This window comes from Oncorhynchus nerka, linkage group LG16, assembly GCF_034236695.1.
Source record: "Oncorhynchus nerka isolate Pitt River linkage group LG16, Oner_Uvic_2.0, whole genome shotgun sequence".
NCBI classification, from domain to species: Eukaryota; Metazoa; Chordata; class Actinopteri; order Salmoniformes; family Salmonidae; genus Oncorhynchus; species Oncorhynchus nerka.
Genome location: NC_088411.1, coordinates 20684955 through 20706842, shown reverse-complemented (window position 1 = coordinate 20706842; position 21888 = coordinate 20684955). Strand labels below are relative to the sequence as shown.

Sequence of the window (21888 nt, the reverse complement as noted above, 5' to 3'; positions counted from 1 at the left end):
ACCATTGGCCTCATGGTGAAATCCCTGAGCTGTTTCCTTCCTCTCCAGTAACTGAGTTAGTAAGGACACCTGTATCTTTGTAGTGACTGGGTGTATTGATACGCCATCCAAAGTGTAATTAATAATATTCAATGTCTGCTTTTTTACACATCACAAGGGGTTGAATACCTTTTGACTCAAGACATTTCAACTGTTAATTTTAAATTAATTTGTTAACATGTTAAAAAACAAATTCCACTTTGACATTATGGGGTATTGTGTGTAGGCCAGTGACCAAAAAATCTTAACTGAATGCATTTTAAATTCCGGCTGTAACACAACAAGATATGGATAAAGTCAAGGGGTGTGAATACTTTCTGAAGGCACTGTAGATAGTGCTGCTGAGAACATGTTCAATGGCCTTGAATACTTACAACATAACCTTTGCTTATTAACCTCTGTTAGGCCTAATTAAAGTTATTAAACTAGAGTCCTTAATTGAAAGAATGACAAAGAATATTCCCTGCCTCTGCTTTGGTAAAAAGCTAAGGGATTGGCCTGAAGAACCACTCATAGACAGAGCTATGGATGCAAGGACTGACCATCCATCATATCAACATTTTAGTTTGGACTATGTTTTGAGGCTATATATTGTTTTTTAAGATTTACTTTTTTTTATACAAACTTTGGAGTAAAACAGGCTTGTATGTTGGGTTCTTAAGGGGGACTTCAGTTGAACTAAGCTCATGAGGCATTTGTAAGTTATATTCTTCAAAAATCGATGGGTACATATTTGTAACGGTCGTCGTCGTCTGATGAGGAAGAATCGGACCAAAGTGCAGCGTGGTAAGTGACTTTTATTAAACTGAACACTGAAACAAAATAACAAAGTGCAAAACGAAACCGAAACAGTCCTGTCAGGTGCAGAACACTAAACAGAAAACAACTACCCACAAACCATAGGTGGGAAAAAGCTACCTAAGTATGGTTCCCAATCAGAGACAACGATAGTCAGCTGTCCCTGATTGAGAACCATACCCGGCCAAAACAAAGAAATACAAAACATAGAAAAAATAACATAGAATGCCCACCCCAAATCACACCCTGACCAAACCAAAATAGAGACATTAAAAAGCTCTCTAAGGTCAGGGCGTGACAATATTATTAATTTATACGTCCAAAATAGATGTAGCAACAACAGATTGACCCTTTATTTAGGCAAGTAGGACAATTCAACGCACTTGATATTGTTCTTTAGCAGCTATGCCTACTTACTAGGCTAATTATGAACACGATTTATTACCCCTGTGTTACCCTGATAAGCTAATCCTCGTCTTTCCATCATTAATACTTCATCCATTACAATAACCACTAACACTACGGCTATTACTATATCCAGAAATGGGGATGTGTGCCAAAACATGTCACCATATTAAGGGGTGTTGGCGATATGAATACTCCCACACATATCCTGAGACCACCCCAATATGACAGTCCTGCCTCTCCTGTCTGCACTTTTATCACGGCATGTATCATGCTCTGGCTGACCACTTAACAGAGCAGGTGTATGTGACACACAGAGAGCAGCAGGAGTCAGCTGAGCAACATGTCCGTGAAAGAGTCAAAGACAGAGCTCTTCACCGTGGCTGGGACTGACACTGTGGAGTCAGGGCCAGGTTCAGAGGTTTTCAACTCCAGAAAGATAGTTACCACCTTTGAGAGATATATCCAACCGTGCTTGGCTGAGGTGGTGGGATGCGCCCTTTTCATCTTCGTGGGATGCGGGTCTGTTATTGAGAACGCCGGCGTTCCGGGGAGCCTCCAGCCTGCTCTGGCTCATGGGCTGGCGCTGGTGATTGTTATCGCTGTGCTGGGAGAGATCAGGTGAGGACATGCTGACACCTGTTAACATCTCCCTCCTCTAAGGTCAGAAAGTATTAGGATGTTTTTATGAATGATTTTAACTTTGGGCTAAAATAGAATTTTGTTCACATGACTTGAGATTTATAGCTGTAACACGTGTAGGAATCTCTTTTATCAATGTTTTAAATTTTTTCAATGTGATTGTACACCTAATTCTTTCGGAATCCAGCGGTGGCCACTTCAACCCAGCTGTGTCTGTGAGTGTGTGCATTAGTGGAGGACTGGACGTAATCCTACTGGGGCCATATATACTCTCCCAGATGGTGGGGGGAATGATTGGGGCTGGCTTGGCAAAGGTAAGGGGGCTTTCACACCAAGTTTTTTTTCGAACTCTGGAGCGATTAACCCTTAAATTTGGTTAGATTGGACAGGTGGGAACACTAACCGTACTGGGGTGTGCACCAAATAACCCACCGGGCACAAACTGGTTGAATCAATGTTGTTTCAACGCAATTTGTCAATGTATTGTGACACGGAATCTACTTGGAAAATACATTGGTTTTGAAAAAAGTAATCATGATAAACTGTTGTTTTCAGGATTCACGTCTCCATCAAAACCAAAAATCTAAATGAAAGAATAGGAATAAATCAAACTTTAAAGTGCAATGAGATTTTGATTTGATTTTGTTCTGTTCTCTGGACTTTTGGTTGCGATGGAGACATGAATCCGTCATATCAGTTATTAATTTGTAGACAAACTGGAATTAAAGCCAGACTGAGTCAGTGGCACAGAAGGAACTATCCAAGCAGAAGATACATCTCCTTTAAAATGTCGATATTTGGTTGTGTTGACAACCAAACACAATTCAATATTACTTTTGTAATACAGTACAGTGCCTTCAGAAAGTATTCACACTTTTTGACTTTTTTTTAATGACTACCTCGTCTCTGTACCCCACACATACAATTATCTGTAGTGTCCCTCAGTCGAGCAGTGAATTTCAAATACAGACTCAAAGAAGGGCACCTATTGGTAGATGGGTAAAATGACAAAATAAATTACATTGAACGCACTTTTGAGCATGATGAAGTTATTCATTACACTATAGATGGTGTATCAATACACCCTGTCCCTACAAAATACAGGCGTCCTTCCTAACTCAGTTGCCGGAGAGGAAAGAAACCGCTCAGGGATTTCACCATGAGACCAATGGTGATTTTAAACAGTTACATAGTTTAATAATGGCTGTTATAGGAGAAAACGAATGGAGGATGGATCAACAACATTGTAATTACTCCACAATACTAACCTAAATGACAGAGTGAAAATAATTTGTCAAAATGTGTATATTTGGGGCAAATTCAACACAACACATCACTGAGTCCAACTCATCACTGAGTCCAAATCATATTTTCAAGCATGGTGTTGGCTGCATCATGTTATGGGTGTGCTTGTCATTGGCAAGGACTAGAGTGATTTTTTTTAGGATAAAACAGAATAGAGCTAAGCACAGGGAGGAAAATCTGGTTCAGTCTGCTTTCCAAGAGATACTGGGAGACAAATTCCCCTTTCAGCCGGGCATTAACCTAAAATACAAGGCCAAATCTACACTGGAGTTGCTTACCAAGAAGACATTGAATGTTCCTGAGATATTTCTGTATTTAATTTTCAATACATTTGAAAGAATCTATTTAATCAATTTTTAATTCAGGCTGTAACACAGCTTTTAGATGGTTGAAAGCATAGTGACAACTAACTTGTGGCTGTCTTTTTGAGTGGGTGAATATAGGTTGGAATCTCATTGATCAACGACTCAACCAAATATTACCCAACTATCTACGTTAAAATGATGTGTGCCTTGTTGAAACGCTCTGTGGTTCGCATAAAATTATAGTCTCGGTCCCGATTCCATTGGTACCTTGGTGCAGTTTGCTGCAAGTGAGAATGCAGTCCGGACCAAACACAGGAAAATAACCAGAGGCGTGCAGTAAGCTATTGGTTGTTTGACTGTAACAGGCTGACTACACCACTCGCGTTGCAAAATCAATTTTGATATCTAAATTATTCAATTATTGCACACACACTGCTCGCGCGCGCCAATGAGCATCTGCGTTGCCAAGGGCTAAAATAGTAGTCAGTTCTATTAGTGAAGCAGATTGCGCTGCAAGTCCTGCCTCTCCCATCTCCTCATTGGGTTATAGAAGAAGGTACCCACGTGCCATCTCCTCATTGGTTATACCCACGTGGGTGATTGAAAGACGAACGAGGTCAGTGGCGGTAATGCACTTAATTTATGGAAGTTGCCAACCGCAATATAAAGTCAAGAGAAGAAAAGGCCTAGAAGGAAGAGAGATGACTAGAAACGATTTGGTTGACCATTTTATGTGTGAATTCATTGTCGGAGTAGAGGACTTTGCGCATTTCAGGTAAAATAACAAATCAATGTTTATATCCCAGGACAAATTAGCTGGAAACAGAAAGCTAGCTAAATAGGACAAATTTGCTAGCATGTCCAAGTGTTTAAATGTTTAATGTTTTTCGACCTGTCCCCAAATTAATGTAATTGGTTCAGAGTTTGTTTTGATATTTTAACCTGCGTGTCGTGATTGCGTTTGGTGTGGGGGGACAAAATATATTTATGCATGATGGCGGACGCACGCAAGCAGCCGGTTTGCGTTTCTTGTAAGCATGCATGCAATATCCTAACTTCCCACTGGGCACACACTGGTTGACTCAAAGTGGTTTCCACATCATTTGGCTGAAATTACTTTGAACCAACGTGGAATAGACGTTGAATTGACGTCTGTGCTCAGTGGGTTGATACACTAAATGGCCAAAGGTATGTTGACTTGCCTTCAAATGAGAGGATTAGGCTATTTCAGCCACACCCGTTGCTGACAAGTGTATAAAATCAAGCACACAGACATGCAATCTCCATAGACAAACATTGGCAGTAGAATGGCTCGCACTGAAGAGCTCAGTGACTTTCAACGTGGCACTGTTATTTCAAAAAATCAGTTAGCCAAATTTCTGCCCTGCTAGAGCTGCCCCGTCAACTGTAAGTGCTGTTATTGTGAAGTGGAAACGTCAAAGAGCAACAACAGATCAGCCGCGAACTGGTAGTGGACTCTGGAGCAGTGAAAAATGTGTTCTCTGGAGTAATGAATCACGCTTCATGGTTCAGGCTAGGCCCCTTAGTTCCAGTGAAGGGAAATCTTAATGCTACAGCATACAATGACATTCTAAACCATTGTGTGTTTCCAACTTTATGGCAAAGGTTTGGGGAATTGTCACGCCCTGGTCTAAGTATTTTGTGTTTTTCTTCATGTATTGGGTCAGGCCAGGGTGTGGCATGGAGTTTTTGTATTGTGGTGTGTTTTGTCTTGGGGTTTTGGTGTGTATGTATTTGGGATTGTAGCTAGTGGGGTTATCTAGCAAAGTCTATGGCTGTCTGGAGTGGTTCTCAATCAGAGGCAGGTGCTTATCGTTGTCTCTGATTGGGAACCATATTTAGGCAGCCATATTCTTTGAGTTTGTTGTGGGTGATTGTCCTTAGTGTCCTTGTTCCTATGTTAGTTTACACTAGTATAGGCTGTTTCGGTTTTCATTACGTTAAGTTTGTTGTTTTGTAGTGCATTTGTATTGATTCGAGTTTTACGTTTTCATTAAACATGGATCGCAATCTACACACTGCGTTTTGGTCCGACTCTCCTTCACCACACCTAGAAAACCGTTACAGAATCACCCACCACCAATGGACCAAGCAGCGTGTCAACAGGCAGGAGCAGCCCAAAGAGGAGATACGGAATAAGGATTTCTGGACATGGGAGGAAATCCTCGACGGGAGAGGACCCTGGGCTAAACCAGGGGAGTGTAGCCGCCCAAAGGTGCAGCAGGAGAAGAGGCAACAGGAGCCCGCCTGGGATTCGATGGAGCAGTGCGCGGAAGGTTATCGGAGAATGGAGTTGGCGAAGCAAACTCGGCGGCGCGGACGGAAGCCTGAGAATCAGCCCCCAAAAATTTATTGGGGGGCTCAGGGAGAGTGTGGCAGAGTCAAGAGTCAGACCTGAGCCAACTCTCCCTGTTTATCGTGAGGAGCCAAGGAGGAGACCAGAACCAGAGCCGGTGTTGGAGGTGAGCGAAACAGAGACTGTGAAGGAGTTAATGGGGAAATTGGAGGAGAGAGAAATGAGGGAGTTGCTGTGTTGGTGCTTTTTGCATGGAATTCGCCCGACGGAACGTGTTGGGGATTTGATGGCACCTGGGTTAGCGCTCCATACTCGTCCTGAGGTGCGTGTTAGTCGGCTGGTGAAGTTGGTGCCAGCCTCACGCACCAGGCCTCCTGTGCACATCCCTAGCCTTGCCACGTCCTGTGCCAGCACTGCTCTCAAGATCTCCAGTACGCCTTCACGGTCTAGCCCATCCTGTGCCACCTCCACACTCCAGCCCTCCGGTAGCAGCTCCCCGCACCAGGCTTCCTGTGCGTGTTCTCGGTTCAGTACCACCAGTGCCAGCACCACGCATCAGGCCTAGAGTGCGCCTCGCCTCTCCTGCGCTGTCGGAGTCTCCCGCCTGTTTAGCGCACCCAGAGATGCCAGCCTGTATGGAGAAGCCAGAGCTGCCAGCCTGCATGGAGCAGCCAGAGCTGTCAGCCTGCATGGAGCAGCCAGAGCTGTCAGTCTGCATGGAGCAGCCAGAGCTGTCAGTCTGCATGGAGCAGCCAGAGCTGCCAGTCTGCATGAAGCAGCCAGAGCTGTCAGTCTGCATGGAGCTGCCAGTCTGCAAGGAGCAGCCAGAGATGTCAGTCTACATGAAGCAGCCAGAGCTGCCAGTCTGCAAGGAGCTGCCAGTCTGCAAGGAGCTGCCAGTCTGCAAGGAGATGTCAGTCTGCAAGGAGATGTCAGTCTGCAAGGAGATGTCAGTCTGCAAGGAGAGATGTCAGTCTGCAAGGAGCCGTCAGTCTGCCCAGCGCCGCCAGTGCTCCCAGTCTGCCCAGCGCCGCCAGTGCTCCCAGTCTGCCCAGCGCCGCCAGTCTGCCCAGCGCCGCCAGTCTGCCCAGCGTCGCCAGTCTGTCAGGATCAGTTAGATCCACCAGTCTGCCAGGATCCGCCAGAAGTGCCAGTCAGCCAGGATCCGCCAGAAGTGCCAGTCGGCCAGGATCTGCCAGTCGGCCAGGATCTGCCAGTCGGCCAGGATCTGCCAGTCAGCCAGGATTCGCCAGTCAGCCAGGATTCGCCAGTCAGCCAGGATCCATCAGTCAGCCAGGATCCGCCAGTCAGCCAGGATCTTCCGGAACCACCAGCCAGCCAGGATCTGGTAGATCCATCAACCTGCCTGAGCTTCTTCTCACTCCTGAGCTTTCTCTCACTCCCGAGCTTTCTCTCACTCCCGAGCTTTCTGTCACTCCCGAGCTTCCCCTCAGTCCCGAGCTGCCTCAGTCCCGAGCTGTCCTTCAGTCCCGATCTGCTCCTCAGTCCAGTGGGGTTCTGGGTGAGGACTACTAGGCCATGGTCGGCGGCGAGGGTGGTCTATCCAGGGACGCGAGGAGAGGGGACTAAGACATTGACTGAGTGGGTTCCACGTCCCGCGCCGGAGCCGCCACCATGGACAGACGCCCACCCGGACCCTCCCTATTGTTTTGAGGTGCGTTCGGGAGTCCGCACCTTAGGGGGGGGTTCTGTCACGCCCTGGTCTAAGTATTTTGTGTTTTTCTTCATGTATTGGGTCAGGCCAGGGTGTGGCATGGAGTTTTTGTATTGTGGTGTGTTTTGTCTTGGGGTTTTGGTGTGTATGTATTTGGGATTGTAGCTAGTGGGGTTATCTAGCAAAGTCTATGGCTGTCTGGAGGGTTCTCAATCAGAGGCAGGTGCTTATCGTTGTCTCTGATTGGGAACCATATTTAGGCAGCCATATTCTTTGAGTTTGTCGTGGTTGATTGTCCTTAGTGTCCTTGTTCCTATGTTAGTTTACACTAGTATAGGCTGTTTCGGTTTTCATTACGTTAAGTTTGTTGTTTTGTAGTGCATTTGTATTGATTCGAGTTTTACGTTTTCATTAAACATGGATCGCAATCTACACGCTGCGTTTTGGTCCGACTCTCCTTCACCACACCTAGAAAACCGTTACAGGAATGCCCTTTCCTGTCTCATCATGACAATGCCCTTGTGCACAAATTGAGGTCCATACACAAATGGTTTGTCGAGATCGGTGTGGAAGAACTTGACTGGCACAGAGCCCTGACCTCAACCCCAATTGGAATGCCGACTGCGAGCCAGGCCTAATCGCCCCCAACGTCATTGCCCGACCTCACTAATGCTCTTGTCGGTGAATGGAAGCAAGTCCCTGCAGCAATGTTCTAACATCTAGTAGAAAGCCTTCCCAGAAGACAGGAGGCTGTTATAGCAGCAAAGTGGGGACCAACTCCATATTAATGCCCATGATTTTGGAATGAGATGTTCGGTGAGCAGGTGTCCACATACTTTTGAAGTGTACCTCTGAAACATTTTGTTAGTATCCGTGTATATCCCCCCCCCAGCCAGAAAAATAAATTCAGCACCCCCACCCCAAAACATCTTCCTCTGGTATGGCCTATGATGCTAATTTCCACATGGCTTACCCTGGCAACAATTTAGAAATCAGTTTGAAATAGTCTAGCTATAGCTCTTCCTTTCCTCTTTTCAACAATATAAATTAATTGTTCAAGGATAGCCTACTCCTATAATTCAAACAATTCAAACATCAAGACATGTATGTTTTACTTTCAGCTCATGTAAAAACACAGAATCCCTGCTCCTCAATATTTAGATATGCTAATATGAATTGACCAGATGACCTCTTGCAAATAAGTCGCACACATTAATTCTAAAATGACTAGGTTACAGAGCACCCTCTCGATTGGAGTAATAGGCTACGTTAGTACCAACCAATGATAAGAGAACCAGCCCCAGTCTCCCCTATTTACTGCACTTGGCAGGTATTATAGAGCAGCTATCGCTCATGTTACAAAGCGAATGCAATATGAAGATTGGGACAGAAAAGTGTTGCTCCATATGATCATAGATGGATTTAACGTGAGCATTTCTGTCCAATAAACAAATGACTTGCATCACACACAGTTTTGTATAGCCTACATATTTTAGTTTGTTCGACATTTGGCAATGTGAAACCAACTGGACCAAATGACCAAAACACAATGTAGCAAATAATCAAACTCTGATTCGAACGATAGCAAACAAACATGTTTTGAGAAACAGTCTCCATGTGCTGTTTTCTTGGAATAAAACACGTGAATGATGTACATCTTTGTTCAGCTTGGACATTAAAATAGGCCTAATAATTTTTTCAAAAGCATTCGGATCTATGAAGAAACAAAAGACCTTCCGATTGTGTTTCATAAAAGGAAATATAACCCAATGTAATCCCAATCTAATCGTACAGATGTTGTGATATTCCTCAGGCAGCATCCTCCACCATCAGCTATGCCAGTGCAGCAGGGGGAGTGTTCAACGTGGTTAAAACCAGTGGAGCGATCGGCAGTGCCACCGTAGCAGAGATAGTCATGACCCTCTTCCTGTCCCTAGTGGTCTGTATGGGGGCTGTGAACGGCAGGACCCGTACACCACTGGCCCCACTCTGCATCGGGCTCACTGTGACTGCTAACATACTGGCTGGGTAAGGGCTGAGGAAGATCTATGGAGACCCATGAATGTCAATAGATACAGATTGTTTGGAAACACCTGAGGCCTACAGTATGTAATGCATTGTCATGATAGATGGTTTAGATTTAGATTTAATAGGATCACCGTTAGCTGACGCCAATGGTGACAGTTAGTCTTAATGGGGTCCGACATATAATGAAAAATACATTACAGACAAAATACTTTACAATTTGCATACATTTAAAGCATTAACATGTAGTGTGTGTGTGCATCTATCAGTTCTACATACATATCAGTACATACACACAGCAAGTAGGTCACATGGAGGAGAGGTGTTGCTTTATTTGTTTTTGAAACCAGGTTTGCTGTCCACTTGCGCTATATATGATGGAAGGGAGTTTCATGCAATCATGGCTCTGTATAATACTGTAAGTTTCCTTGAATTTGTTCTGGACCTGGGGACTATGAAAAGACCCCTGTTGGCATGTCTGGTGGGGTACATGTGTGTGTCAGTGCTGTGTGTAAGTTGACTATGCAAACAATTTGGAATTTCCAACACATTAATGTTTCTTATAAAATCAAGAATTGACGCAGTCAGTCTTTCCTCAACTCTTTGCCAAGAGAGACTGACATGCAAAGTATTAATATCAGCCCTCTGAATACAATGAAGAGCAAGACGTGCCGCACGGTTCTGGGCCAGCTGCAGCTTAAGTAGCTCTTTCTTTGCAGCACAAATGACTGGACAATAATCAAGAAAATACAAAACTAGAGCCTATTATGGACAGACCTCTCCCCATCTTTACAACCATTGAATCTACAGTATATGTTTTGACAATGACAGTTTACGATCTAAGGTAACAGCAAGCAATTTAGTCTCCTAAACTTTTTCAACAGCCACACCATTCATTACCAGATTCAGCTAAGGTTAAGAACTTAGGGAATGATTTGTAACAAATACAATGCTCTTAGAGATTTTAGAGATGTCGAGGACCAGTTTATTACTGGCCACACATTCCAAAACAGACTGCAACTCTTTGTTAAGGGTTTCAGTGACTTCATTAGCTTTGGTTGCTGATGCATATATGGTTGAATCATCAGCATACAAGGACACACATGCTTTATTCAATATCAGTGGCAGGTCATTGGTAAAAATAGAAAAGAGTAGAGGGCCTAGAGCACTGCCCAGTAGTACACCACACTTTACATGTTTGACATTAGAGAAGCATCCATTAAAGATAACCCTTTGAGTTCTATTAGATAGATAGCTCTGAATCCGCGATATGACAGATTTGAAAAAGCCATAGAACACAAGTTTTCTCAACAACAGGTTATGATCAATAATATCAAATGCTGTACAGGAATCTAACAGTACAGCTTCCACAATCTTCTTATTATCAATTTCTTTCAACCAATCATTAGTCATTTGTGTCAGTGCAGTACAGTACATGTTGAGTGCTTTTCTCTATAAGCATGCTGAAAATCTGTTGTTAATTTGTTTACAAAGAAGTAGTATTGTATTTGGTCAAACACCTTTTTTTCCAACAGTTTGCTAAGAGCTGACAGCAAGCGGATAGGTATGCTGTTAGAACCAGTAAAGGCCGGTTTACCACTATTGGGTAGCTGAATGACTTTGGCTTCACTCCCAGATCTGAGGACAAAGACTTTCCTTTAGGTTCAGATTAAAGATATGACAGATGGGAGAGGCTCTCGAGTCAGCTACCATCCTCAGTAGCTTTCCATCTGTTGGCAATGCCAGGAGGTTTGTCATTATTTATCGACAACAATCATTTTTCCTCCTTTCCCACACTAAATTTGCAACATCAAATGGTTTGGTGATGAATGGTGTTTTGAAACGACAAGTGTTCGCAGCAGAACAGTTTCAATACTATTTCTGCTGTGCTATTTGTTGTTATCGACAACAACAAGAAATGTCACAGCAGAAACAAAGAGGGCATTGCCATTGACATCACTGCCTGCCTGATAATGATTAATTATATGAATACATGAATTGATCTAATGTAATGCATAGTTCTATCAATATAGTAACCAGATGTGTTTGTCCCATTGGTCTTTCAGAGGGTCAGCATCTGGAGGGTGTATGAACCCAGCTCGGGCGTTTGGCCCTGCAGTGGTAGCTAACTACTGGGAGTACCACTGGATCTACTGGTTGGGACCGATGGCAGGGGCCCTTATCACTGGCAGCTTGGTCAGGTAGGATACAGCACGCCCAGCTTTCATTACCCATTTATAGATTGTATTACCCTTAGGCCATAGATTATTGCCTAAAATAGGCACTAAAATGGCACTGCATTTCCATACAGTTTCAGCATGTTATAGTCATACTGTATACAGTCACTAGGAGAATATTTCTTAATCGCATTGTAATTAATGTATTGTTTACTATTATTTAGTTCAGATTTTTGTACACAGGTTGTTGTTGGGAGACCAGAAAACTCGTCTTGTTCTGAAGTGAATGTGCCGCCTCGGAGCAATGGGAGCCTTTTTGACAATGTGTTTGCCATGCTTTTTTTCCCAAAACAATGTCATTGTCTTCCCAAGTATTGTATTGCCCTCTATAGCTTGCAGAACCTTTGCAGTTCCCATCTTGTCATACACATCATATTGTATTGAACTGTAGTGAACTATAAAACAAAAACGGTTTGCATAAATACATTACATTCAAACCTATGATCACTTCTGGCCATTCAGTCCATCAATCATTGTTGATATGTTTGGTTCAAAGTTCTTAAATGGAAAACATTAATAGTTTATGACTATTTTATTACATGATAGGTGGTGTAATAACTTCCAGAACTCAACAGAGGCATTGAACTCACTGACCAAATTTGATCAAATCACACTTCAGCTTGCATGCATATATATATATCATTTATTGACAATAAATGCATCCCTGTCTATGACAGTGTCTCAAATGTAAAATGTGTCGATATAGAAAGCATTGTGAGTAGGTGACCTTGTCAATGTCCTCCCATTTAACTTTCAGATTGTGACATAGTGACCTTTATCAAGACACTTCTAACCTCTGGTAGCCTTAGCCAACTTAGCAACTGAAGTTTACCCTTATCGATTTGCAAGGCATGAACATGACGTTGCCTCCCCCTCATGCTGTCTTGTAAAGCTGTTGGGCACACTTCAGGCTAAGAAGTCCTTTGTTGAACTGGTATGAACTGCCTCTATCAGAATGAGGTCAAGGAGCAGAATAAAATATGTCTAGAAATTGCCCTGTCAAGGTTTATGGTCAGTGGGTCAAACAATGAGGCAATATCAATATAGACCGCCAGTGATTATAAATTGTCAAGACACTATCATAAGTCGCTCACTTGTATCTCAGACACTTCAACTAGACAGTCAGACGGACAGTCAGATTTACTCTTGAGGTCCGGACAGACACAATGGGAGTTGAGAAAATGGAGCTGGATGAGGGACACTCGACTCTGATGAGTGACACCAAGAAGCCTCCCCCGGTTCGGCCTCCCAACACGTTTGAGCGCATCATCCAACCCTGCCTGGCAGAGGTGGTGGGAACCATGTTCTTTGTCTTCATTGGGTGTGTGTCGGTCATTGAGAACGTTGAGTCTGCAGGCAGGGTACAGCCGGCGCTGGTCCATGGCCTGGCTGTGGCTGTCATGGTGGCATGCATGGATCAGATCAGGTAGGACTCACCTGTACTGCTCTGGTTGATCTTAACTGTGTCTCACCTGGCTTTTTCATGCAACTTAAAGCTTTGCTTGCAGCAAGCTAATGGTCTACTGTGCAGATAACTATTTCTTATTTTCTCAAGATATAAATTGGAATAAAATGTATTTTGGATAAAAAATTATCTGAAAAAATATATGTATGAAAAATAGTTTGTTATAGAAGCAAATAATTTTATACAATTGAATTTGAATAATTATATCAGTGTGTAGGCTTTTTTAATGCAGCTTACTAGATCCTTCTCTTTATGCAGTGGATCCCATTTCAACCCTCCCTTCACCATTGCCATCTACCTGTGTGGCGGCATGAAACTGTTCATGGTTGTCCCATACCTTATCAGCCAGTTATTAGGGGGGGTGCTGGGAGCTGCCATGTCAAAGGTCAGTTGAGTTATTAATGTTCACCTGCGGTAACCTCTAATGAACAGGTTCAGTGGTACAAATGGGGAACAGCTTCTAATTCTATAGTGGAAAATTTCATCTCTTCCACCAGCCGGCTCTCATTGAGCCTGGGGACAAAATCAGGGAAAGGCATTCTTATAAAGTTAAGAAAATCAATCAATCAATTATTTGTATAGGCCTAGAGCTTTTATGAATACATTTGTCACTAATGTGAAGTGGTGTACTGCTGTGCTTACCTCCTGCAATATGCAGGTCAGCAGTTGACTGATGTATACTGTCCCTCAGATGATGACATCAAAGGAGAACTATGCCAACGCCACCGGAGCGGCGTTTACTATCCTCCAATCAGAGGACCAGCTGGCGGGAGCCATATTTGGAGAGATCGCCATGACGTGCCTGGTTACCATGGTAGTATTGCTAGGGGCGGTCAATGCAAAGAGCAAAAGCCCAATGGTGCCTTTCCTGGTAGGCTGTACTGTCATCATCAACATTCTGGCAGGGTGAGTTGAGAGAAGATATTTATTGAATTGTACAATATTTAAGAATCCAATATTACCTTTTTAAGCCTGCCCTAAGAATTCTAGACTATTGCAATACCCACATGCTCAGAATTCACCAATAGTCAGTTTCAGACATATTGCCAAGTTTGTATCATGTGCCAGATAATATCCCCTTTACCAAACAGCATCTCTGATTTCTCTAAAGTTGGTGTTGACTGTTATCCTTGATATTAGTACTTAAGCACTTAACCTGTCTGTGTGCTGGTGCAGGGGGGATGTGTCTGGGACCTGTCTGAACCCAGCCAGGGCTCTTGGGCCAGCGGTAATGGCCAACTACTGGACCTACCATTGGGTTTACTGGGCTGGTCCTATCGCAGGAGGTCTACTGGCAGCAGGACTAGTGAGGTGAGAGACACAGTAGATAGGCCATCACATAAAATATGTTCAAACCTGTAATGTGTTTTTTTTTCTTTTTTCAAATTCCATACATTTACATTTACGAAAATATATACATCCTTGTACAATGTACTTGATATCCTGCGTACTATAGATCAAATTTTGCAGTAGCAAGTTGACTTTAAAAAGTTGAATACAGAGCTTTCTGGATACAGGGGGTTATGTAAAACTGCAAAGGCTACTAGTACCAGGGGCTAAAAGACCAAGGCCAATAGCATGGTGGCTAAAGAGCATGGCTAAAACACAAATGGCCAAAGGCAAAATATGCTTCTGAGTCTCAAGACTTTATAATCATTCTGAATTAATAAAAAATCGGTGCCTTCCGAAAGTATTCACACCACTTGACTTCCACATTTAGTTATGAAACACCCTGAATTTAAAATGGATTAACTTGATATTTTATACTACTGGCCTACACACAATACCCCATAATGTCAAAGTGGAATTATGTTTTTACACATTTTTCCATATGAATTAAACATGAAAAGCTGAAACGTCTCGTGCCAAACCTTTTTTATGGCAAGCCTAAATAAGTTTAGGAGTACACGTTTGCTTTACAATTCACATAATAAGTTGCATGGACTCACTCTTTGTGCAAATATAGTGTTTAACACAATGTTTTTATGACTACCTCATCTCTGTACCCCACACATACAGTACAATTACCTGTAAGGTCCCTCAATTGAGCAGTGAATTTCAAACACAGATTCAACCACAAACACCTAATGCCTGCAATTCTAATGCCTGCAAAGGGCATCTGTTAGTACCTGAGTAACAAAGATACATGCGTCCTTTCTAACTAATTTGCTGGAGAGGAAGGAAACCACTCAGAGTTTTCACCATGAGACCAATGGTGACTTTAAAACAGTTTCAGAATTTAATGGCTGTGATAGAGTTTAATGGCTGTGATAGGAGAAGACTGCGGATGGTTCAACAACATTGTAGTTACTCCACAATACAAACCAAAATGACAGAGTGATAAGAAGGAAGCCTGTACAGAATTTAAAAAATCCAAAATGTGTGTCTTGTTTGCAATCAGACATGATTGTAAAACTGCCAATACTTTGCCAAATAAATTAACTTTACGTCCTGAATACAAAGTGTTATGTTTGGTGCAAATCCAACACAACACATCACTGAGTACCACTCTTCATATTTTCAAGCATGGTGGTGGCTGCATCACATTATGGGTATGCTTGTCATTGGCAAGGACTAGGGAGGTTTTTTTTAAATAAAAAGAAACGGGATAGAGCTAAGCACAGGCAAAATCCTAGAGGAAAACCTGGTTAAGTCTGCTGTCTAGCAATGATCAACAACCAACTTGACAGAGATTGAAGAATTGTAACACAAGGCCAAACATACACTGGAGTTGCTTATCAAGATGACATTGGATGTTCTTGAGTGGCCTGGTTACAGTTTTGACTTAAATTGGCTTGAAAATCTGTGGCAAGACTTGAAAATGGCTGTCTAGCACTGATCAACAACCAACTTGACAGAGCTTAACTAACTATGTGCAAATATTGTACAATCCAGGTGTGCAAACCTCTTATAGACTTACAAAGAAAGACTCACAGCTGAAACCACTGCCAAAGGTGCTTCTACAAAGTATTGACTCATGGGTGTGAATACTTATGTAAATTAGTTATTTCTGCATTTAGATTTCAATAAATTTGCTAAAATTTCTAAAAACATGTTTTCACTATGCCATTGTGGGGTATTGTGTGTAGATGGGTGAGAGAAACAATATAAATGTCATCCATTTTAAAGTCAGGCAGGATGTAACACAACAAAATGTGGACTAAGTCAAGGGGTATGAATACTTTCTGAAGACATTGTAGATATGACACTGATACAACTGTAAGTTGAACTGTCTAACAACAGTTAGACTTCTGCTACTTGGTCATGTTGTCCGGAACAGAGAGTGGTGTTCAGCATTTTAGCAAGTTCAAGCTTGGATTGTCAGTTCCTGAGGCCCAGAATTCTGTCCTGACATCTGTGTCAACGGGATTTATGGATTAAACACTTTTGTACATTAGATGGTTTTAAGTTATGTGTAAGCAATTAGGCAAGCTATTCATATTAGGCAGACTAATCATATTAAGCAAAAATATGTGAGTATGTGGTGGTCGTCGATCTTGGTCGTTGTCTTGGCATCCTGGCCGCCCCCCAAAATACCTTATGTTGCTAGTGTGATATCTTTATCTGTGTCTAGTTTATGTTGTGATTTTGAGTAAAATACCCACTTTTCTTTTCCAGACTTGTGCTTGGAGATGAGAAGACACGAGTCATCATGAAGTGACATCCTACTCTACATGTCCTATGCAAGTCACTTACTTCCTACTTTTTGTCATATTATAAAGCTTTTTTTCTAAGAAACGTGAATTTAGACTGGAATTTCTGTTTAATTTGAAAGACTATGAATCTGGTTTGTAAATGTCAGCAGATAGGAGATGTCATATTGTACTAATATAACTCTTATTGTACTCTCTGATTCCAGTTTGCTTTCGTGCTTTTCCTTTAAATTAAACGATAAAGATGTGGATGCCCTCTAAAGATGATTGTAACTGCAAGCTGACTTACCGTGCGGCAATTTTTTTTACTGGTAGACCTAAAGCTATTCATCATAAAACAATTTCGGTATATTCTCACCTCGACTTTTCTTAGCTCATCAAGCCTTCTCATCAAACAACATTAACAAAGTCAAAAGAAACCAACAAAACGTGTCGTTTTTTATGCTGTTGCGACTGGACAGAGACATCTCTCCAGCCAATCCTAGTCGAGAGAATGGAGGGAAGGGGCTTGTAGTGGTACCACCTGCCCCAAGCGGACACGACCAAGGACATTAACTTCTGGAAAGATGCTCTGGGAGGATGGGAAGTTGTTGCACATCCTCCCAGCGACTACCACGGTCAGAACATCAGCCAGCAGCTAGGGTACAAGAACGTTGCCAGCCAGTATGGCAATAGAATATTTAGAACGAACGACTGGGTCGCCTCCATAGATACAGAACAAAAAGACTGAATGACTGGGTCACGTTTCTGGCAACCAAACCGATAGAAGGAACGACCAGAAGTCTTGGGTAGCAGTATATGATTATAAATAATCATATATAATAATACAAAATACATATTTAAATACATATAGTAAATTGTTTAATACAATATAGCAACCCCTTGTGTTTAGTTCAAAACGGCTATATGGTTGATGTTCTGGCTCAGTATGACCTATACAGTAGCCTAAGTACAGTAAGTAGGCTACAGTACATACAGTAAGTACAGTAAATGTACAGTTACCCATCAAAATGTTGATAAGAATAGCCTACATCAAAAACAGACAGGCTTTTATTTCAATCTTCTATTGTAAGGCAACCAATGTGATAAATCTAAAAAATGACATGTATAAAAAATGAAATGTTTGTTATCTATTATTTTTATCTAAATACTTTTTTTGTTATTTGAATCATTATTAATAAAATATATATATATATATATATATATATATATATATGTATATCTGAAGGTTTCCACTCATGAAATAGAGAAGTCTATGCTAAATCTATTTTAATAATTCAGAAATACTCTTTATTGTGGTAATTTTCATTACATTTAATTAATTTATCTCAGTGTATTTGTTAGTTTCTTAAATTGTTGAAGTGACTCCATTACAATTTCACATGAGCTTTAATTCGTGTTGTTTGCTTGGAATTTCACACTTCTTTCGCAGATATATTTCCTGACATCTTCTTAGTAGGCCTATATTTGAGAAACTGGGAGGTTGCGGCTGTTGGCCTATTCATGTAGGCCTAGCACAAAAGATGTCTACAACAGAATAGTTTTACAAGTCACGTTGATCTACTACAGTCCTAGTGAATGAGGTATAAATGCCCCCTCTAAATTATTATGTAAAGCGCTTTGAGCATTCGAAAAGCACCCAGCATGCACTACCAATCGAATTTGTGTTATTAGTATAGCATAGCTATTAATATTGATTATAAGTCATTTTGCGAACATTTCAATTTATTGGGATAAGTAGTATTGTAATTTAATAGTGTCATTCATAACATTTTTTGCTATTTAAAAGTATTTGCTTTATAGTTTGTGACTCCAATTTTTTTAATCTCTTATTGTCGACTATGACATCCTCTTTTTATAGCTAACTCACAAACATCCTTTTATTTTTTATTTTTTTTTAAACAAAAGTACAAAGAAAGGCCATCGAAACTTTCGATTTCATTGATTGCACTTTTTATTTCTCAGTAAAGAAGACCTTTTATTTCCACACTGAGGACCACAGCAGATGTGAGTGCTGCGTGTTGGTGTGTGTTGGTGCTGATTGGTCCTTTAGCGGTACTTCTCGGCCAGAGCCAGGGCCACCAGCGCCAGGAACTTGTCCACCGCAACATGGATCTGAGGGGTGAATTCCTCCGCGAACAGCATGGACAAGACCACCATGATGCAGTGGGACAGAATCTGACGAGGGACAAACAGAGCAAAGAGTCAGTTTGATTATGCTGAGAAAAGTGCAATGACACCTTCTGCAAACGTTATAGGTAGGCTAATACATGGCCCATACGCCTATAGAGCATATGGTTACATTGGCTATAGTTCTTGAAAATTACCTTGAAGTTGACAGGGTCAACTCTAAGAACGAAGGCGTGCAGCTCGCTCAGGTTCAGAAGACCACCGGCCAGGTCATCGATCTTGCTCACCGCCTCGTAAACGCCACCCATGACCGTGATGCCGTGCTTCCTAACCGGAGCGCCGTTGGGGCTCAGGTCCTTCCAGTGGGCGAAGTAAGACTTGGTCTGGGGGTACACCACGATCAACCTGCATGGAGGAAGGATAGAAATGATTGCTTAGGGTAAGTGGTAATTGTTCTGTCGAGCATATCAATACTCAGTACCAATAACACTCTGTATCTGACAAGTATCAGTCATGCAGTCAATTTCAGGAACTGGTTTGTATTTTTTTTTAAATTCATATAGGCTTGTTAGATCCTATTCTATTAGAATTGTTTAATACAATAATCTCGAATACAATTTCCATAAATCGAACGAGTTTAGATAGACTCCACCCCGTTGTAGCCTAACTGATGATAAAGTATCTCCATCTTTACCTGGCGAGAGCCTCGGCGCCGATCTCGTCCGACCTGCTGGAGACTTTCGCAAAGAAGTCCTTGACGATTACTTTTTCCTTCGCTGACAGGCTCATTTTGGCAAGAGGTTCTGCTGTACCACACAAGATATTCAGAGGATGAATGAAGCTTTAGAAGGGTCTGGAGTTAGACGGATCCCGACACCTATTTTATGGCCCAAGACACATATGTCACGAAACCACACCTCTACTCGTTTTCTATTGGCTATGATGAGATAATTGAGTAAAATGATGGAGTGAGATGGAGCATCAGTTCTGTGAATTTAGGGTGTTGTCTTGCCTTATCGCTTTAGGCTATGTATGGTAACACAGCACATCCTTACGCGTTTGACATAGACATATAGGAGTAACCAAGTTCATTGCTATGCGTTGCCGCTCTATCTATTAGAGCTAAATATAGCCCAGAAACACTTCTCTAAAAAATGTATTCTACCTTTTTTGAAAATAGGGACTTTGATATCTTACGACGAAACAGATATGATCTGTTATAATGCAATAATATATCTTACACAATATAACGATGGCGAAGACTTACTGCTGCTTGCTATTTGACAATAACCTAAGTATGACAATTGATCTGTTCTTATGAAAATAGACGATACTTCGCACCAATTTCTACTTTCTAAAAATGGTGCACAATTAAGAAGATAGAAAAGTGACCGTTTTATAATTGATTGAGTTGCTAACAGAGGAGTGGTGACTTGATATTAACAGATGGGGGAAAAAACAGAATGAAGACCAACATTCGCTAGGTTCTCAACGAATATAATGATTTCTAGAATGAAAGTGGCTGGTATCGTGATACTGAGGGAAGGAAATGTTATGTAACTGTCTTTATAATGTGTTATGTATGTGGCAGCTGCCATCTCCTACACCTGCCTATGTGATGATGAGGAATACTCTGCTTGGGAACAGTATAGCCACAGTGGAGAGACATATGGTTATACATTTTATTGGGATGCTTTCATGAAATAAATGTAAAACGCATATATTCGCCTTTCACTCATAGACCTTCTGAGATCGTGTGTGGGCCTACTGTATGTGCTTAAAGATAACACTACAGATGTAGGATCTTTATTAGATCACCCTGTTGCCGGATAATTTTCCTGCAATGCAGGAATGCCAAACTTGTAGTGCATTTGAGGTTTAAAAAAGCTTCTGAAGTTTTGAATTTCAGACTTGATTTTCCTTTACGAAAAATGTATCAACCTCTAAAAAAATGTCCATGAATTATAATCCACATAATAATTCATATTTCCTGTTTGATGCGGGATAATGTTTCCTGCTGTAGCAAACTGGTTCAAAATAAGATCCTTCATCTGTACGTGTTGCCATTCTTATCTTCTAAAACCCCACGTATGTCACAGCTGGAGAGGCCAGGGCCAGCTGCTGCAGGGGCCTGCATGGAACAGGTTGCTGTGGATCACGTCATGTAGGCTACGGTAATCATGTAGCTCATGTATGGATCTGGTACAGGAAACTTGAATATTTCCCCATATGGACAATAAAAAATTGTGGCAAATATGTAAAACGTATTTAAAAAATGAATATGGGGCAGTTTCCTTCACCAAACCGAATAGCTTTTGCTATATGTAGCCTACACGTAAGTGGATGTCAATTGTATCAAACAAAACGAAAAACAATCTTAGCAGGGGATTAAACATTTCTGGAATTATAGTGTTTTGCATGACGGATATCAATATCACAACAACTACAGTAAAATAATGCAAATTTAAAGTAAAAACTTTGACAAATGCATATTAACTGTTAATGGCTCAAAAGACAATAATGCATTTATTTTGACAGTACATTTTTTTTTGCGCATTCCATCCATGGTGCATTGATATGCGTTTTATAGCCCACTGTTTCTTCTCAGTAAAGAAATACATATAGGTGCATCACTTCGTAGTTTTGTTTTTGTATGTTTTATGTATTAATAATCAAATTAATGTTTGTCACGTGTTTTATGGCCAGCAACAGCCTGCACAGCTCTGTAGAATGTTGACTTCCATTCGCTAATTTGTTCATGATGTCAAATGTATTATGCAATCACAGTTGGGGAGTAATCCGTTACATGTAAGAGATTATAAACTATTTGTAAATGTAATCCGTAACGTTACCAGAAAAAATATTGCAATCAGATTACAGATATTTTTTAAA

General features: G+C 41.5%; 3 protein-coding genes across 4 annotated transcripts; 2 read left to right on the top strand and 1 right to left on the bottom strand.

Moving 5' to 3' along the window:
• Window positions 1-1585: 1585 nt before the first annotated feature.
• Window positions 1586-12363, top strand: LOC115144202 (aquaporin-8-like). The gene is made up of 5 exons (XM_029685048.2): window positions 1586-1863; window positions 2072-2198; window positions 9300-9514; window positions 11578-11712; window positions 11932-12363. Exons 1-5 carry the CDS (start codon window positions 1586-1588, stop codon window positions 11972-11974), a joined length of 798 nt encoding a protein of 265 aa, XP_029540908.1. The 3' UTR covers window positions 11975-12363.
• Window positions 12364-12826: 463 nt separating this feature from the next.
• On the top strand, window positions 12827-18668 carry aqp8a.2 (aquaporin 8a, tandem duplicate 2). 2 transcript variants are annotated; one of them, XM_029685050.2, is made up of 6 exons: window positions 12827-13174; window positions 13472-13598; window positions 13905-14119; window positions 14390-14524; window positions 16832-16896; window positions 17073-18668. In XM_029685050.2, the coding sequence occupies exons 1-5, from the start codon at window positions 12915-12917 to the stop codon at window positions 16872-16874; spliced, it is 780 nt and encodes a 259-aa protein (XP_029540910.1). In that variant the 5' UTR covers window positions 12827-12914; the 3' UTR covers window positions 16875-16896; window positions 17073-18668. The 2 variants fall into 2 exon arrangements, with proteins under 2 accessions (XP_029540910.1, XP_029540909.1); XM_029685049.2 differs by having other exon boundaries at window positions 16832-18668.
• A 105-nt stretch (window positions 18669-18773) lies between these two features.
• LOC115144204 (hemoglobin subunit alpha-2-like) lies at window positions 18774-20074 on the bottom strand. The gene is made up of 3 exons (XM_029685051.2): window positions 19691-20074; window positions 19194-19401; window positions 18774-19044 (listed from the first exon to the last, which is right to left on the bottom strand). The coding sequence occupies exons 1-3, from the start codon at window positions 19783-19785 to the stop codon at window positions 18916-18918; spliced, it is 432 nt and encodes a 143-aa protein (XP_029540911.1). The 5' UTR covers window positions 19786-20074; the 3' UTR covers window positions 18774-18915.
• Between the last annotated feature and the right edge of the window lie 1814 nt (window positions 20075-21888).

What these genes read in the sequence shown, in the direction of transcription:
- LOC115144204 (XM_029685051.2), bottom strand. Translation starts at nt 19,785, where the DNA reads ATGAGCCTGTCAGCGAAGGAAAAAGTAATCGTCAAGGACTTCTTTGCG. An exon ending in GGCGCCGAGGCTCTCGCCAG is followed by an intron (nt 19,402 to 19,690) that starts GTAAAGATGGAG and finishes TCCTCCATGCAG; the next exon opens with GTTGATCGTGGTGTACCCCC. An exon ending in TTGACCCTGTCAACTTCAAG is followed by an intron (nt 19,045 to 19,193) that starts GTAATTTTCAAG and finishes GTCCCTCGTCAG; the next exon opens with ATTCTGTCCCACTGCATCAT.
- aqp8a.2 (XM_029685050.2), top strand. Translation starts at nt 12,915, where the DNA reads ATGGGAGTTGAGAAAATGGAGCTGGATGAGGGACACTCGACTCTGATG. An exon ending in GCATGCATGGATCAGATCAG is followed by an intron (nt 13,175 to 13,471) that starts GTAGGACTCACC and finishes CTCTTTATGCAG; the next exon opens with TGGATCCCATTTCAACCCTC. An exon ending in TGGGAGCTGCCATGTCAAAG is followed by an intron (nt 13,599 to 13,904) that starts GTCAGTTGAGTT and finishes ACTGTCCCTCAG; the next exon opens with ATGATGACATCAAAGGAGAA.
- LOC115144202 (XM_029685048.2), top strand. Translation starts at nt 1,586, where the DNA reads ATGTCCGTGAAAGAGTCAAAGACAGAGCTCTTCACCGTGGCTGGGACT. An exon ending in GCTGTGCTGGGAGAGATCAG is followed by an intron (nt 1,864 to 2,071) that starts GTGAGGACATGC and finishes TTCGGAATCCAG; the next exon opens with CGGTGGCCACTTCAACCCAG. An exon ending in ATCACTGGCAGCTTGGTCAG is followed by an intron (nt 11,713 to 11,931) that starts GTAGGATACAGC and finishes TTTTGTACACAG; the next exon opens with GTTGTTGTTGGGAGACCAGA.